The 19,012-nt window shown below is 33.5% G+C and overlaps 1 protein-coding gene and 1 non-coding gene across 2 annotated transcripts; one reads left to right on the top strand and one right to left on the bottom strand.

Moving 5' to 3' along the window:
* The first annotated feature begins 5,103 nt into the window (after positions 1-5,103).
* Positions 5,104-5,206, top strand: LOC141681968 (U6 spliceosomal RNA). The gene has a single exon (XR_012559373.1). It is a non-coding gene; the product is annotated as a U6 spliceosomal RNA (small nuclear RNA).
* Positions 5,207-10,556: 5,350 nt separating this feature from the next.
* LOC141677097 (protein NSP-INTERACTING KINASE 3-like) lies at positions 10,557-15,405 on the bottom strand. Its single transcript, XM_074482832.1, has 11 exons — positions 14,803-15,405; positions 14,385-14,517; positions 14,085-14,156; positions 13,783-13,926; positions 13,604-13,675; positions 13,446-13,505; positions 13,252-13,346; positions 13,016-13,162; positions 12,346-12,687; positions 11,443-11,834; positions 10,557-11,038 (listed from the first exon to the last, which is right to left on the bottom strand). Exons 1-11 carry the CDS (start codon positions 14,906-14,908, stop codon positions 10,718-10,720), a joined length of 1,884 nt encoding a protein of 627 aa, XP_074338933.1. The 5' UTR covers positions 14,909-15,405; the 3' UTR covers positions 10,557-10,717.
* Positions 15,406-19,012: the final 3,607 nt, after the last annotated feature.

Genomic DNA, 19,012 nt, shown 5'->3' with positions numbered 1-19,012 from the left:
AACTGAGACAGGAGAGTAGAAACTTGAGTTTTATCACTTAACATAAACACCCAAGTAGCTCTTGATTTGTCATCCAACACTGTTAGAAACATGTTACAACTGCCATGAGTTTTACAGTGATATGCGAAGGGTTTTTAGCACATAAACGCAACGAAAACGTAAATTTAAATCTTAAAAAAAACCGAAACCCTCCGCAGGATCCATGCAAAAAATAATATTTAATTCGTAGTTCACTATGTTTACCTTAAGAAGCTTTACGTTAATGGAAAGATGGAGGTCTTTAATGGCGATCCAAAAACGATGAACGGAGAACCTTAGCAGCTGCTCCTCAAGTGTGAAGTACTCAACTGGTATCCACCAAGAAAACGATGTAATGGAGAAGAAGGAGGTGGAGAGAATTAGGGTTTTGTACAATTTTTAGGTTTAGGCAAAAATAGGGTTTATAATTGTATATTTATAGGCAAAATTTTCAGCTGAAAATTTTCTCATAAAATATTATTATTATTAACCCTTTATTATTCTCATTAATAATTAAAACACCTTTTAATTATTAATCCTTTTTCGAAACACTTTAGAAATAATTCTCTCTCTTGATTTAATTTCCAAAAATTAAATTCTTAATTAATAATATTAAGAACTTTTTCTTAATTAATTTATAATCAAATAAATCTCATTTAATCAATTATTAAATTTTCCAATTAATTATTTATTTCATAAATAAATAATTATCAGCCATTATTAATTAATTCCTCCACCATTAAATCATTCTCTTTTATGGTGTGACCCTGTAGGTTCAATATTAAGCCGGTAGTAGAAATAAATAATAATAAAACTATTTTATCATTATTTATATAAATTCTCTAATTCATTAAATATGATTAATTAATTAATCATATTTATTCTACATCGTGAGGGATACTTCTCAACATATCGCGACTATCCGGATAATACGAATTCACTGCTTAGAATACCAAGAACCTATTTAGTGAGTAGTTACCGTACAATTAATTCCTTCTACCCTGCAATGTCACGATTAAATATAAGGCATGTAACTTGTGTCAAGCCTATCTTATTTAATCACTTGCTTTCCCATTCACTATGCTTAGTTCTATTTAATGTAAATTATAAACTCCTTTCTAATTTCATTCACTCTGGCCAGAGATTCCTGAACGAATATAAGTGGATCAGCATTGAACATTCTCTTCCTTCACTTGAAGGGGTAGATCCTTTACTGATCATACACTATCTTCGTGTACAAATTCCTATACCCAGTAGAGCCCTTATAATTGTCCCTTGAGACTAAGAACTAAACCAAAGGATAGTTCAGTGTACATAAGATGACTATGATGACCTCAAGTCTAAGGATACTTGTACAACTATCACTATGTGAACAACTGCTGACATGTGAGTGAACTCCATCAGTTGTTCAGCTGTGTGAGTCATGTTCAGTGAACTTATTCTATAATAAGAACCTACATACTAGCTATAGTGTCACCACACAAATGTCTATGAGAACAGACATCCTTCATAATGGAGCAAGCATAGTATGTACCGATCTTTGCGGATTATTAATTACCAGTTAGTAATCCTACGATCAGGAACTATTTAAGTTTAGAGTTATCATCTTTTAGGTCTCATTATTATGATCTTATCACAATCCATAAAAAGCTTTACTCTAAAATGTGGTATATCTTATTTAAACATTTAAATAGATAGAGCCCGCAATAAAAACAAAACAAGTCTTTTATTAATATCAATGAAATCAAAACATATTACATAAAAGTTATTCCTAAATCCTCATACATGATTGGACTTAGGACATATCTCTTTCAATATGGACCCCAAAGGTCAATATGGACAAAGTCAAACAAAGAGTTGGATGTACTAGTACTATCAGAAAAGGGGAATCTAGACTGTTTTTCCAAATGGCAGCTATCACAATTTGACAGAGTTTTCATATTACCCTCAAAAGGTAAGAGTTTAAGCATCGCAAGAGGGACATGCCCCAATCTTGCATGCAGTAAATCAACAGAAACTAAGAGTTATATGAGTTGCAGTACTCGAGATAGATGATTGAGTCTGATATGCACTTGGACTGAACAAGTATAGTCCATTAGAGAATTTACCAATCTCTACAGCCCTCATCCAAGTAGGGTCCTGTAAGAGACAAGAAGTAGGTGTGAAGGAAACACTAGTTGTAGTATTAGCAACTAGTTTTGGAATAGAGAGTAGATTATAAGTAAAGTTATGAACACAAAGAACCGAGTGCAAAGTAAGTTCTGGAGTAAGTTTAAAATCTCCAGTGTGAGTGACATTAACATATTGACCATTAGGTAGTTGTAAGCTAGCATAACTGACTGTAACATTGTGTAATAGGTGTGTAGAGGTGGTAATATGATCAGTGGCTCCTGAGTCCAGAATCCACTAATCTGAAGTAATATTATCAGTGTTATGAGCAGTACAGGTCAGAAACTTAAATGTACCTGCAAATGGCACATTATTCACCGAGGAAGAAGTTGAAGTATCATAACTCTTCATTGTAGCCTGAACCATCCTGAGCAAGTGCTGATACTGATCATCAGTAAGACCAGTGCCTTTAGCTGTAGCATCAGGAGAGATTGATTATGTGTTCTGAGAAACATTCTGAGAGACATTGTTAGCTTTATTCTGAGAGTTTCTTGGTTTGGGTTTTGGTTTACCAAACAACATGTGCCACTGTGGATAACCATGAATGCAGAAACAGGTATCTTTGCTATGTACTTGTATATGACAAAACTCACATTGCACATTAGAATCAGATTTTCTGTTTGTAAGAGTAGGTGTTGAGCCAGATTTCTTCTGAGCACCTAAATAATTATTCTTCACATTCATAGCTAAGCTGTTACGCGTCATATAAAAAGATCGTTGAGTGTCTCTCTGGTTTTCCTCTTGAAGCAAGATAGAATAACACTGACTCAATGAAGGAAATGGTTTCATTAGTAAGACCTGACCTCGCACAGATGTGAATTGTTCACTTAACCCCGTAAGAAACTGAGTCAGTTGCACTGTACTCTCATACTGATCATATTTTCCATTAACACCAGATGTGCAAAGTGCATCTAGGTTTAGCAGAAAGACTCTCTAATTCATCGTTAAGAGTCTTGAATTTAGTATAGTATGAAGCTATTGTAAGAGATCCTTGAGTAATTTGAGCAATTTCTTTACGCAAGTTGAACAGTTTAGGTAAATTGTTTTGAGAATAGTGAATTTCAAGATCTTTCCAAATTAGATGAGCAGAATTCATGTATACAATACTGTTACGAATATCCGTTGCTACAGAGTTCAAGATCCATGAAATTACCATGTTATTGCAATGCATCCAATGTGCAGAGAGAACATTGTTGAGAGCTGGCTTTGCATAAGATCCATCAACGAATCCAAGCTTCAACTTTGATGATAACGCAATCACCATTGATCGACTCCCCTGTGAGTAGTTCTGTTCATTCAGAACCACATTTGTGAGAAGCATCCCTGGATTATCTGAGGGATGAAGGTAGTAAGGGTGATTACTATCAATTATAGTTGAAATCTGACTACTAGCAGCTGCATCATATGTACGATCTGGTGTTGTCATTTTATCAAACAGTTTGTAGACACTATAACAAGAACATTCAACAATGAACAAGAACTGATGAAAAACAAGATTTGTGAATGCAATCAACAAGATTTGCGGAAGATTTTGTGTGATTTGGCTCTGATACCATGTCAAATTTATAAATGTGAACTAACAATCACTAAAGAATAGTTATAAAACTTGATAAAGATAGATGAAATCTGAATAAACTACATTATAATTGTTGTGAAGAAGATGATCAATACAATAACTCTCATATCTGTAAAACTCTAATCTATTCTCTCTGGCTTATTCTCTATATATTCTATCAACCAGTACATTTCTTTCAACTAGATCGTAACAACTTTTGGTGCCATTTTTCTTCTTTTGTCAAACTATCTATGACTACTTGTTTTTGGAGTTGGGCTGAATTGTGAAATCATGCTGGGCCTGTTGAGTATGTTGGACTGCATACTCCGTAATAATTACTAACTTAAATATGAAGTAGGTTACTAACTGTGTTTAAAAATTTTAATAGATCACTCATCGTAAATTCGGATCAATTGAATTTGATTATTCGGTTAAAATTAAAACTGAAAATTATCCGATGTTAAAAAATGGTGATATATGTAGTAAAGTTCTTTTTGGATTGTAAAATTATTAGCAAAATATAGGTGGAATTATTGGCATATCAGCTCCAAGTTAAGGTGGGTCGTAAATTATATCCAAAAATTAGTCTATTAATGTTAAGAAATTAACTTATCGACTTGATTACACTAAAATTAGATTAACTCATACCTTTTTCATTTTTTTGTAAGAGTAAGTCAAAAATTGGTTATATTGTATCATTAAAATGTCATTTCACTAAATCCATGTATGTATAATAGTTAGATTAAATTTCTTAAAATATTATGTCCAATTAATCTATTTTGGGCATGTCTAATCGTATTTACTTCCTCGTTGATCACACGGTTTGATGTGAAACTAACAACACATCCTAAATTATCTAATTCTTTTCATTCCCATATTATTTTATGTAAAATACTAATAATTTGATATTTTTGCCTAAGATCTGATAAAAAGTACCTTTATTTATCATAAAACTAGTGTATTTGTGTAACATCCCACATCGATAAAAATAAGAGTGTTTGAGGCCTTTATAGATACAAGTCAACAACCAATATGTACCAAAATCGCTAGCTTTTTCGGAGTGGCCTGTGGTGGGTTGTTGGGTGCGGTACGCATTCGGTTGTGGGCTTGGATGTTATAAATGGTATCAGAGTTTTGCCCGGCCGGAAGTGCAGAGGCACTACCCAGGTTCCGTTTGTGTGTTTATGAGATCATCGATGACGTCGATCCTATAAGAGGGGGTGTTTGTAACATCCCACATCGATAAGAATTAGAGTGTTTGAGGCCTTTATAGATACAAGCCAACAACCAATGTGTACCAAAATCTCTAGTTTTTTCGGACTGGCATGTGGTGGGTTGTTGGGTCCGGTACGCATTCGGTTGTGGGCTTGGATACATCCGATAAAATTGGAATGATACAAAGAAGATTAGCATGGCCCCTGCGCAAGGATGACACCCACAAATCGAGAAATGGTCCAATTTTTTTATGTAATATTCCGTAATTTTTAAAATTAGATTGATAATAGAGTAATAGAATAAAAAGAGATTAAAATTAGATAAGGACTAAGATTCAAAATTTAATTAGTAATGAGCCTTGGATCAGATTCTAATATGGATAACTTGGTTAGGAAATAGGGTTTTATATCGTTATAAATACACCATATTCGTGTTCCTCGTCTTTTGTATTAAAATTCGTAGGGTTTTTTCATAAAAATCAGCATTCTTGTAAAATTCTTAAAAAATTTATCGTAAGTCAGAATTCAATGATTCTGGACTTTTCGGAAATATCTTTTCATTCTCTACAACATTCGTGTTTCATGTTTTCAAAGAAAATATCGTTTAGAGGGTCAAAAAGGCTATATTCATATTTGGGCATGCTTTGAGGTAAGTACTTTTTTACTTACTTTTGTTTTCCAATAAGTTTTGATACTCTGATTTTTGAATTTCGTATAAGATATAAGAATTCTGTTTCGAACTGTATAAGAAATAAGATACGAGAATCTTTTGAAACCCAGTCTCTACGTCTTCGAACCCGTTCGTAATTTACGCTATAGTTCCGGAACTAGCCTTAGATACCCTAAGTAGACGCACCAGTGTGCAACTTTAGATACCTATTAAGGGCGCATAATTGTTGAACTTTAGATGCCGACCACTGGCAAAGTGTGGTATTGCAACGGCCCGCACTCCCAGATAATTAATTCTAAATAAAAAAATACAATTATCAATCCAAAATTATATTACAAATGTATTATTACGAAAGCGCAACTAACGGAAGTCCAAAAATTAATTTACTCAAATTCTAAGTCCTCGAACTTGAATGCTATCCAACTCGAACTCTTAGACAAAACCTGAAATATTAAAAGGGGTGAGCTACAAAGCTCAGCAAATACAAATTGACTAACTATTTAACCGAAAAACAACGGGTGTTTTAATAAAACAATTTTTTCTCAAAACAATAATGATTTTATAAAAACAATTTCTAAAATAAATCCAACCCAAAGTTTTATATTTTGAAATTCAGAATTTAAAACAAAAGAGAGCAGATTTTTATAACATATCAGAACAAAGTAAAACAGTACGAAACAATAATTCTTATAAATACCACAGTCTTGATCTACGACCACACTTTGCCAGTAGTTGGCATCTTATTCTTATTCTTATTCTCATATACCTGTGACAACCCGGGTCAAATCCCGAGCCTTTTCCGAAAATTGGGTCAAGTCCCAATTCCGAGTCCGAAATAAGCCGAAGCCTATTGTCCCAAATGCAGCCAACTTGGGTAACGACTAACCCACCACAGACCCCAAAAAGATCATGATTTGTTGGAGTAAGTAATAGTAGTACTTTGTCTTATAAACTAAACAGAAGTCTCAAATCTCCTCGATGTGGGACTGGGGTGTTACAAACTCCCCCACCTAAACTCCTGACGTCCTCGTCAGGCCCGAACAGACAGCCCATAGGACCAAGATCGTACCTCTCTAGCCATTGTGGATAATACCGGCTGACTTCGTGTCCCCACCTCCGGACCTCTTGTAATTGTGGGATAATACCACCAGCCTTCGTGTCCCCACCTCCGGCAACTTGACGCATCAAGCTTTCGAGAGTCGGCTCTGATACCATATGTGACAACCCGGGTCAAATCCCGAGCCTTTTCCGAAAATCGGGTCAAGTCCCAATTCCGAGTCCGAAATAAGCCGAAGCCTACTGTCCGAAATGCAGCCAACTTGGATAATGACTAGCCCACCACATGCTCCAAAAAGATCATGATTTGTTGGTGCAAGTAGTAGTAGTACTTTGTCTTATAAACTAAACAAAAGTCCCAAATCTCCTCGATGTGGGACTGGGGTGTTATAATTTGTTACACCCCCAACTTAAAAATGAATATTATATGGAAAGAATGGAATAAATATTCTAATTATGTGTTACTTGACATCTGTGTTCGATGTTTATATGTGATAAAATTTGCGAATTTTAATTTTTATATATCTACAATAAAATATAGATAATTTTGATAATTTTCCTCCAAATTATTATATTTCTGTCTTAATTTGATATTTGTTACGCGATCATTTCAAATGTATACTTTATTTTGAATATATATAAAAAATTAAGAAAATATTTAAGGGGGTCGGCTGACCCTTCTTACCCATATTAATATCCACATCTAGGTGGAATGTGTGCACATAATTAACTAGGGTTGTTCATCAAATCGCACAAACCGCATAAACCGCCCGCTCCGCGTGGTTTAAAGTTTTCGTGGCGCGGTCGTGGTTTGCATTTTTGTCAAACCACGCGTTGCGGTGCGGTTTGAGATTTTGCTCTCGTCGTTCAAACCGCACAACACCCCATATTATAATATATATATATATATATATAGTTGCTTTATAATATTAAAATATGAGAAATTTTTGGGCCAGCCTACATTGCTTAGCAGCTCGTGATCAAGCATTTATGCACAATATTGCAGTTTACGGTGAATGGTTGGATGTTATCATTTACTCCCTCAGTCTCTTCCAATTGTTTACATTTCTGAGGCAGTGTTCGACACGCATTTTAAGGTGCATAAAAAGTATAGTTATGTAACTTATTTTTATAATTTTTTTTTTCTGAATAAGAGTTGAATGTTTTAATTTTTATTCAGAAAAACAAAATTGTAAAAAAAATTACAGAACTATACTTTATATGTATCTTAAAATGCGTGTCAGACACTCTCTAAAAAATGTAAACAAATGAAAGGGACGGAGGGAGTATTATTTATTTGTCAACGACTAAAATAATTTAAAACTGTATCTAATGTATGACCAAAAATAAAATCTCATTTCATGGTTCAGACTTATTAAAATTGTATTCAGAGTTAGAATATCAACTTGAAACTTATTTATTAATTCATTTATTGATATATTGAAAATTTTAAATCGCCCGCACTAAAGTTTATTATTTTCTTAAACAGTTTAAACCGCACCGCACCGCACCGCATCGCATTTTTGTGGCGCGGTTTGCACGGTTTAAGATTTACGCAGTGCGGTTGTGGTTTGAGAATTTAGACAAACCGCACCCGCGGTTTGGTTTTCAGTTTTAATCTAAACCGCACCGCAAACACCCTTATAATTAACAATTATTTTAACCTAATAATGTTTTCCAACTTGCAAATGCAAAATACATGCAACTTAAACTAACCAAAAGGCAAGCACATGAGGTGGGTCACAAGATAATAAGTGTTGGGTTGGTCAAAACAGGTTAGGATTCTTGTATCCATTTCGGGAGAAACTTGATTTATATAATGCCACCTGAAGAGACAGATTTGGCAATGTTTATTTCTTAATCATGTACTATCTCTCTAATCTCATCCCACAGTCCTAATTAACTCATTTAATATTTCTTGATTACTCCATTTATTATTACCGGACCAAAAGTATGATTACCTTTTGCTTTTGTTTTTCTTTAGGCCACTAAACTAATGGACGAATCTTATTTGTCTCCCAGCTCTTTTGTATTGGGCTTCATTGATTATGGGCTTTATCTAGGGTGCCCATTTGTATCTAGATTGGCCAACCCATGTAGCCATATTTTTAATGGAACTAATATGTGCACACTCTGATTTATAAGTGCACACCGATTTATTAAAATTAGGGCTAAATTACATGAAAGTAAACTTGTGTTAAATATGAATATAAGAGTATATTGGTCTCAATATTAATAAAAGGGTGTGCACCTGTAAATCTATGGTATGCACACGTCAGCTCCGTTTTTTTAATTACAAGGCTCCTATATAAAAAAATAAAGGCACGAAACCGGTCATTTATTTCTGCATGTAATTTTAAGTATTTTGACCGAATAGTAAAAGTTATTATTTTTTTTTTGAATTTAGTATAAGTCATATATTTTTATTCATAAAATAAATTAAAAATATTTTTTTACTATATTGTTAAAGTATTTTGAGATATGTGCAGAAAAGTTAAACGAAAAAAACAAAAAAAAAACAAATGACCACATTTCAGCGTTAGCAACCCAAAATACCCGGATTTAAAATTCCTGACTCAAAATATCGACGTGATATATATTTTGGAAAAGAGTATTCCAATTTATAAAAGACACGTATTTTACAAATACATATCCCGTGATGCGTATCTCAAGATTGTATGTGAAACATACGTATCAAATCGATGTTTTGGGCCATATGAATTGAATCCAGGTATTTTGGACCATCATTTTTCTGTGACGGAGATTGGGCCTTCACCAAGAGTAACCTGATGAACATAAAAGTAATAGTTTTATCTATTTTATATCATTTTTAATCTCTTTATAATATATTTTGTTAATGTAATTATTGAAGAAGCAGCTCAAGATTTTTCATAAAATTCAATGTGAACAGTTCCTGCATCAATAAATTGAAATGATTCTACTGGGCCCGAGGGAAGGCCAATGGGTCGGCCCACAACAAGAATGTCAAATTATTATGGGCATGGCAATTGTCTGACATTCAACATATCAATTCTTTGTCGGCCAGCATACATGCATCACAGAAGTCCAACACAGATGGCCCACTTCAGCTCACATATCAAGGTAGCCAATAAATTTAGTTTTCATTCTTCCCGAAATATGTAAGGACATATATTTTATTGAAAACATATTACTCGCCATCGTTGGATGAGATATATCATCCGTAATGTTTGATTACGGTAGCACTCGCACGTCGTAATGAAACATTACGACAGTTGCAATGAAATACCACAGCTCTTGTCGTACTAGTATCAAGTTTCAGTTTTCGTTCTTCTCAAAATATGCAAGAACATATATATTATTGAAAACTTATTCTCGGACATCGTTGGATGGAATACACCAGCCGTAATGTTTGATTTCAGTTTCAGTTTTTGTTTTTCTCAAAATATGCAAGAACATATATATCGAAAACTTATTCCCGGCCATCGTTGGATAAAATACAACAGCCGCAATGTTTGATTTCGGTAACACTCACCCGTCGCAACGAAACATTACGACAATCGCAATGAAATATTGCAGCTTGTATATCCCAGTCAAGTTAGTCATGCATAATTTACCTATTTTATGTGTAATAAATGTATATCATACCGTGTATATACTGAATCTTATAATCAAATGCTACATGGAGAATATGAGGCAGTATAACCAACAAATTCACTTAAATCTTATCAAATTCAACAATTGCTAATATTCAGCTATATTGACAATTTATGAGATTAATTTTAGTGATGTTATCTGTATAGTAACAATTTATTAATGCTAATATTCTATTTTAAACTCTTCCTTTCTTTTGATTACTTAATTTCTAGAGAAGATGTATATATAAACAGTACAATAAAAGAAACAAGGCTTTTTAGCAACTCAACTAGTCAATGACAGAGCAGCTGCTTATCTTGATTCAATATTCTACTCTTTTTACAGATGAACAAGGTCCTTCCACTACCATGCAATCACTACTTCGATATTTGTCACGCCAGATTGTTGACATCACGATTGTCACCGGGGGCCTGAAAGCTCCATTGCTTCTACAACAAGTGAGGATTCATCTATTAGATCTGAGTATCTCTGAGGAGTGTCGAATCCTCCTTGGTATCTTGGTGTCTCGGCCCTTTGCTGCGAGGCTTCCCATTTTTCAGCTAAGCCATCACCCTCCAACATTCTTAGAACTTCTGACATTTTCGGACGATTAGCAGATGTAAACTGAGTACATAAAAGGGCAACCTGAATCATTTCTTCTAACTCGATCCTGTCAAAGTTTTTCTTCAAAGCTTTATCCACCATTAGGTTTAACTTTCCCTCCTGATGTAGCTTCTTAACCTGTACATGGTTATATCATAATGTAAGATGGCAAAACCAATTTACGGTTTCAAGACTCCAATAAATGTAAGTAGATTCAACACTTGTAATAATAGGCCCAAGCTACAAAATTTCTTTAGTCCATCTTTCGAAGAGAGTAAGTAATACAAGTAAACATTTTATCAATTACCTAGTTAATTAAGAAAAATGTAGCTAACTAGCTAAGAGTCCAAGGCTTTTCAGGTATCGTATTAAGGTTAACCGAATACAGATCTTGAGTAAGGGTCAAATTGTTTTTTAAACTTGAAACTTACCTCAAACTTCTTAATATATTAGGTATCTTACAATGACAGATTTTACATTTATGAACACGTAAAGAATTTCACTCAAAACACTAATTGATATATGAGAGAGAGAAAATTTACCCAATCAAGCATTACACCTTTCTGGTTTGCAGCCCTTCCGAAGTCCAGAGCTTTCTGACCTGTGACTAATTCTAGAAGCAAAATCCCAAATCCGAAAACATCAGTTTTTTCTGACGATTGACCGGTTGATAGATACTCGGGCGCAATGTGGCCGACGGTACCACGGACAGCTGTGGTCACATGTGACTCTCGGTTGTCCAACAACTTTGCTAACCCAAAGTCACCAACAACAGCCTCAAACTCTTCATCCAACAAGATGTTGGCTGCCTTTACATCGCGATGGATGATTCGAGGATCACACTGCTCGTGCAAATACAATAACCCCCGTGCCGTTCCTAGTGCTATTCTTTTCCGTCTGGACCAGTCTAAAACAGGCTTACCAAGGATATGATCTGACAAGAAAGCAGTTTTCACAATATTAATTGACCTGTGATAATAATATATACACAGTTTTGCTTTCGGTCACCACCGCTCACCAAAACCTATAATTTTCAAAGTCATACAGCATTTTGCACTAACCAAAGAACAGTACTGTAGTAAACTAATAAATTTACCACAGAGAAGTAAGAGATGATTCTGATTTGTGGATATTACTTGCTGAAAATATTTCTGGAGCAAAGACGATTAAATGGCTTGTGGGAGAAGTTTTCACCCAAAAATTTTATTGGAACTGATAATATTCCGTATTAACTTTTGAAATTAAGTACCAGATGGTCCTCTGTAAACCTAGCTCGTAACAGTTTATTTCTGCAAGTGATAGATATCACATAAATTTATGGTTCCCTTTATGAGAAATAATCAAATTGACAGTCATTAATGTGAGAAACTACATTACCATTTAAAAAGCACAAGATTCATTTAATAGATTTGCATTATATAAGACGCAAGCTGCCTTGCACTCACCTTTCAATCTTGATGCAACACTCCCATTTGGCATATACGGATAAACAAGAAGTCTTTCATTCTCAGTTGTGCAAAATCCCCAAAGACGGAGTAGATTTCTATGTAGTGCCGAACTGATCAATTCAACTTCTGTCTGAAACTGTATTTCACCTCCAAAGGCATTGTAGTCCTTCAACCTTTTGACAGCCACAATAGTCCCATCACTTAAGCAACCCTTGTACACGATTCCAAATCCCCCTCTCCCTAAGATGTTCTTCGAGTTGAAATGGTCAGTTGCAGACCGAAGTTCCTTGAAGGAAAACCTTCTCAAATGTCCCAAGCATACTTCGGGATCATATTGATCTGCCAAGTAACAACTCATAGCTCAGCATGTGCGCATTTTCAATGGAAAAACATAGCACAATGCATTGCATATTTGAGTATGAGCAGTTAAGCTTAGATCTATATTACGACACCAATAAATTATAAGTTATATCCAACTCCTTTTACCTTCCATCTGGGAAGAGTGTATTAATGTTTGATGGTGAGTTTGTATTATGCATATTTTCTTTTGGAATGAGTATCTCAAAACCTAGAAGCTATTCATTTAAGTAGCTAATGTACATCACTATACATCAACACTTCAACACAAAGGTTAGTTTCATAAATGGGAAAGCGATAAGGAACTGACCATTAACATCAAAGAAAATCTGTTTATTGTGCCTATATCGCCACCAAATGAGGGATCCAACAATTACTATGAGTAGGAACGCAGCACCAAAACTTGCACCCATGGCAATAGCCACGCGGTGGCCTTTACCACCGGAGTCAGAACTGTCTAAAAAATAAATACATCTCATCAATAGGTTACCATAATAAGACTGAAAAAGTGTGCACGGACTATTATAACAATGCAACACGTCTTACCATCTGGAGGGAAGTTAAGAGGCTCTGGATAGACAACAGAACAATTATTTTTTGTGCTCAGGCCACAATTTAGAGGGTTTTGATTCCCTATTATTCTGAAACGAAGGGGTAACTATAAATTTTTTGACAAAACAGAGAAATATAGCTAATCTGGAAAGTGGCAAGTTCAACAATGAGGATCATAGTGGACTGACTTAAAAGTTCTGGCAGATATCTTGGGTAGGGAGCCACTGAAATTGTTGAAAGACAAGTCCCTGCAAGAGATTTAAACTTAGATAATCAAACTCTAGTGGAAGAAATGTTATCCAGTTCTTTCAACAAGTTTCCGGATCAGTCTGAATAAAGGACTTACACAAGAGTGAGCCCTCCAATTTTAGACAGGGACTCAGGAATTGTTCCACTAAGGCTGTTATTATTTAGTCGCCTGCCTTGCTCAAAGAAACACAATGTTGACGAATTATTATAAAATTGAATAATCACACACACACATATAGTATACTCATCGGAGTTTATAAAGTTTCTTTAACTTACAAATAGTTAAGGTTTCTGAGGTCACCAAAGGAACTAGGTATGTTACCACCAAGCTTATTGTTTGAAAGATCTAGCGTCTGAAGCTTCTCCAACTTTCCGATAGCAGAAGGTATAACACCAGAAATAGCATTATTCTGCAGCAACCTACAGATGAAAGACAAAATAAGTAAATAGATTGATCAGGGTCCTTTTGCATCATTCCGAACAATTCAGGAAGGCAAACTCGAAGTGGGAAATTAAAAGACGAGGAATTGTAAGACAACTGGGAAACAAACCCGGCATAAAATAGATCAGTAACTTACACCGACTGCAAGTTGGTGAGATTGCCAATCCCTGGTGATATCGTTCCAGACAAACTCTGACTAGGTAACCCCCTGAAAGGAGATCACAAGCATTCATAAACAAGTTGAAGATTAGTTCAACCAGAGTACACAATTCAATTTAATCAAAACTCTCTGTTTCACATAATAACTAGTCATGCATCAATATTGTGAAATTATTTCGTAAAAATGTAATATTAAAATTGTAAAAAAAATATATCATTAAAATACTAGACTGATTACTACAAAAATTTCAGCAGAAAAAGATCGAAAGCAACTCACAAAGCAGAAACATATCCATCGCCAGAGCAAGTAACCATCCTCCAGCTACATGGATCTACCGAAGTAATATCCCAGTTCTCCAAAACATTATACGGGTCAACTAAACCACTTTTAATGGCCATCAAAGCTACAACTGCATCACATTGTGCACATCCACATACATTAATCGATTACGTAAAGAACTAAACTTTTTTTTACTAGCAACAATTTCTTCCTCACAGCAATCACAACACAATAATCCAATTAAAACCGCAAACTAACATCTACCCTAAAATCATAAACTACTTACATTACCAGCTACATTAACATAAAAAACATATCAACACATATATTCATGCCCATATCAGAAAATCAAAATGGGAGATTAAAAAAACTAAAAAATTAAACAAAATCAAACAAAATAAAAATAAAAACTGACCTTCATAGTTAACACCAGAAGGAGAAAGAGTTGCAGAAGAGCCCTCCAACAGTATCAAAACAAGCAATGCCACCATAAAAACACTTCCAAAACAATCCATACCCATCAAATAAAATCACTTTCTTCCCAAAAATCTCACCACCATATACAAAAATAAGGCCTTTTTCAAGAAATTTTCACTATTTTCACAACTTAAAATCTTGAACTTCTACAAGCTCAAGTGAACTAAAAAGCCCAGAAACATGATAAAGTTGCAAACTTTAATCAAACCAGACCCACCCATTTGCTCAAAAGACACAAAAACAAGAAAAGAATGGAATTTTCTTGAAAATACAAATAAAAATGCACTAAAATCTTGAAATTCAAGAACCTTGAGATCTGGGTATAAAACACCTACTAGTGTGTGTTTTTACAATAATTTTCAACTGGGCAGTGCTTATATATGTATGTAACTACTAAACTACACATAAAAATCAAAACTTTATAGATTTTAAAGCTAAAAATCAAAACTTTATAAGTTTTAAACAACATGCAAGTGTGTGTGTATATCAGAGAATTGAGAAACACAAAAAAGACCAGAACTTTACAACTAAAGATGATAGAGATAGATACTGTGCAAGTACAGCTAAATTATTGGTTTTTAATTTTTTATTTAAAAAAATAATAAATAAAAAAATCATAGTTCCGTTTCGATAATTGCTCATTCCGAGAATTTATAACAACAGACAGTAATTTGTAAAGTTACAAGTCATGTTTGTAAAAAAAAAAGATGATAAAGATAGATATACACTGTGCAAGGACAGCTAAATTATTGGTTTTTAAATTTTTATTTAAAAAGAAAGGTAAATAAAAAGATTAAATTTTTGAAAGTGAAAATAAATAATTGAGTGATCAGAGAGAACAATGGAGGGATGTCTATAAAGCAACCAAAAAATTGCAGGAAAGTTTTGGCAGATCACGTGCTTTGCTTGTCTTCTTGTTTTGGTTTTTTGAATTATTTTTCTGGTCATATAAAATTATTTTGTTCCCTTGATTTATTATTTTAAGGTAAAGTACTTGTTGGCTCATAATTTGTTATTATGATATATTAATGATATATTATGTTGCTTCCTATTTCAAAGTGGTGGATGGAGAAATGAGAATCCATTTCACTATTCCAACAATTATATTGTCTTTTTTGAGGTTGCACATTATTATCGGGTTTCTGGTTTTATTTTTAATCGATGATTTGTAATAACTAACTAATGGTGTGCTTGGTATTGTGGTCAACCGTAACACCAGTTTTTTGCTGAAAATAGTTTAAAAAATTTATTTGATAAAATTCGAAAACTTCTTTTTTTCTAAAAGTTTTTTTGGCGTAAAAACTGTTGTTAGAGAAAGTAAGACATCATACTTTTCGAAAAATCTGCTTTTCAGCTTTTGTGGGAAGCAGATATTGATTTAATCATCAAATCTCATCAAAAATATTATTTTTTATATCAAAATATATACGTATTAAAAAATTACCAAACAGTTATATGATTTTTCCAACAACACTTTTTAATCAGCATTTTTTTAACAACACAATTATTTTTAACAGTAATTCCAAATAGAATCCAAGGCAATACAACTATCATCCAAATTTTCGTAATTATATATCAATCTTGCATCGATACGTTCTGACTCTCGTATTATTTCAAAAAAATTCCGAATCAACCTTTTTTTAATAAACGTGAACAATACGAATTAGTAAGAACGAATAGGGCTGTAATTCGAGTCGGGCGGTTCGCCAGCTCGTCCGGCTCGAACTCGTTTAAGTGGATTCGACTCGACTCGTGAAATTAAACGAGTCGAGTTCGAGTAGTGTTTTAAACTCGATGAAACATAAAATTAAACGAGACGGCTCGCTCGACTCATTTTGCTAAATGAGCCAACTTGGCTCGTTTCGGACAAAGATTGAAGCTCAATTAATTAAACGAGTCAACACGGTTCAGCTCAATTAACCTAATTAACCCGTCTCAAATTATGTCTGACTCGAAACGCGTATCGCTCGACCCGATTTACAGTCCTGCGGGTCCAAAACTAGCAAAAGAACCACCCATCTTTTAGATAAGAGGGGGGAACTACCATATTCCATCTCTAAAAAAAATGTTTGGTACTACAAATAAGGAAAAAAGAAGTTATTTTAGTGAAGGGCAGTAACTTTACTGTTGAACTATAGTGCAGTTAGGTAAAATAATATTATAGTATTGGGAATGGCCTTGAAATCCCCAAACTCAGAATCAAAAATTCAAGACCCAAGGGCATTTTTGTCGCTTTGGGAAAGCTGAAATATTCTCCAGTCTACAATCTCTGTATTATTTTATTATTTTTAATAAAATCAGTACAAATTCTCTTCAATATCAATGCACCAACCCCAAATTAAGGCAGACATGTGTTTAAACAGAGATTACTAATTTAAATACTACTAAATTAAGTACTATTACTGAATATTCTGTCAAATTATTATCCTTTTTAGAAATTGTGTTTATTTTTAACCATAATTACATGATTCCGTTATTTATAATTTAACGTTGGGGTAAATATGCAACCGTATCTGCTAACTCTCTTTACGGGATATCGAGAATTCAAATTTTACAGGATATCGAGAGCTCAAGTTTTGTGAGTGTGTGTAATTTGCAGGAAAGAGCTAAAACTTTCCACTAGATTAAAGGAGAAGAAATTTTCAACATTGTGATTTTAATGTTTTAAGCATTTTAAGGCGAAAAATTAATATTCTTGTTGAACATTATCATCAGACTTTAGTTGTCCAGTTTCACACAGAGACTTTAATTTCAAGATCTTTGATGGTTCAAGTCATATCAGTCATTTCATGCTGATAAAAGAATGTTACTAATTGATACTTCCTCGTTCCCGTAATATTCTTCCCATTTTGACTTTTTATACTGTTTATAATAAGTGATTAAGTACTCTCTCCGTCCCTAAAAATGTTTCCTATTTGTGTTGGACACGTTTGCCAATGCACATTTTTGATTGTTAATATCTTTAATAACGTATTTATATTAAATATAAAAATTTTATTGTATTAAGGTACTCATAAATATGAATCCAACAAAATCACTCATATGTTTGATCTTATAGATTAGACGTAAATTACCAATCAGTCGTTTATCACAAACAGTAACGAAAGTCAAAATGGGGAAAATAATATGGGATGAAGGGAGTACTAATTTACGTCTAATCTATAAGAACAAACAATTTATGAGTGATTTTGCTGAATTCGTATTTATGAGTATTTTAAAATAATGAAATTTTTATATTTAATATTAATACGAAATTAAAGATACTAACAATTAAAAATGTACATTAACAAACGTGTTTAATATAAAAGTTTTTAGGAACGCAAAGAGTTTGATCAGTAACATTGTTGACCCATCCCCTGGAAAATTAACAGCTTGGTATAGGCAATTGACTTGTTTAGTCCTTCGCCTAACATGTTGGATATCAGTAACATGATTAATTTTTGGAAAATGTTCGATTTACAATATTATGTACAAAATTTTGTAAAAAATGATATGTGATAAATTTTAATTAAAATAACCCTCCTCTATTAACAGTTCCATTAGAACTTTAACAAGTATATTTAATTTCGATCCAACTTAAAAATAAATATATAGTTCCACTAGGCCTCATAAGTCGTAATGTTTAATGAAGATTTACAACTTGATTAGGTAACCTTTTGACAAATATTTCCCAGCAACTTGATTCTTCCCATCAAATTATTAGTTATCACCGGTCATAGAAATCGGCTAATTTTTCAAAAATTATCGATAAATTTTACTAAAAAATTGATCAAAAATATTTGCTCAATAAATCGTTGATGAATCATCCAAAATTTTAAAAATCACCTTATAAATCACAAATCCGTATTTCAACTGAATAGTTTCGATTTCCGAAATCTGTAACCATCATCCCGGTAACAACATATAAATAAATTTCATAATATAATATACAAAAATAAATAAAATAAAAGTCTTCCCCACCTCCAAAATCCAATAAAAAAATCAACCAACTGGGCCTATAAAAACTCCTAAGCCCAATATGAAAATCCCAATTGGGCCTGTAATATAAACTTAACTTGTTTTCAAATAAGCCCAAATAAAAGCCCACCTCTTTATTTCAAGATCAAACCTTTATTTTCTTGTTCTTGTTCTTGAATTTCTGTAAGTAT

Source organism: Apium graveolens, chromosome 8, assembly GCF_009905375.1.
Source record: "Apium graveolens cultivar Ventura chromosome 8, ASM990537v1, whole genome shotgun sequence".
Taxonomy (NCBI): domain Eukaryota; kingdom Viridiplantae; phylum Streptophyta; class Magnoliopsida; order Apiales; family Apiaceae; genus Apium; species Apium graveolens.
The sequence above is the reverse complement of the archived record's forward strand: the minus strand, read 5'-3'. Positions and strand labels throughout refer to the sequence as shown.

Coding starts and splice junctions, on each gene's coding strand:
- LOC141677097 (XM_074482832.1), bottom strand. CDS start 14,908: ATGGGTATGGATTGTTTTGGAAGTGTTTTTATGGTGGCATTGCTTGTT. Junction 13,676..13,782: donor CTCAGAAACCTTAACTATTT/GTAAGTTAAAGA, acceptor TGAGCAAGGCAG/GCGACTAAATAATAACAGCC. Junction 13,506..13,603: donor ATTGGAGGGCTCACTCTTGT/GTAAGTCCTTTA, acceptor AATCTCTTGCAG/GGACTTGTCTTTCAACAATT.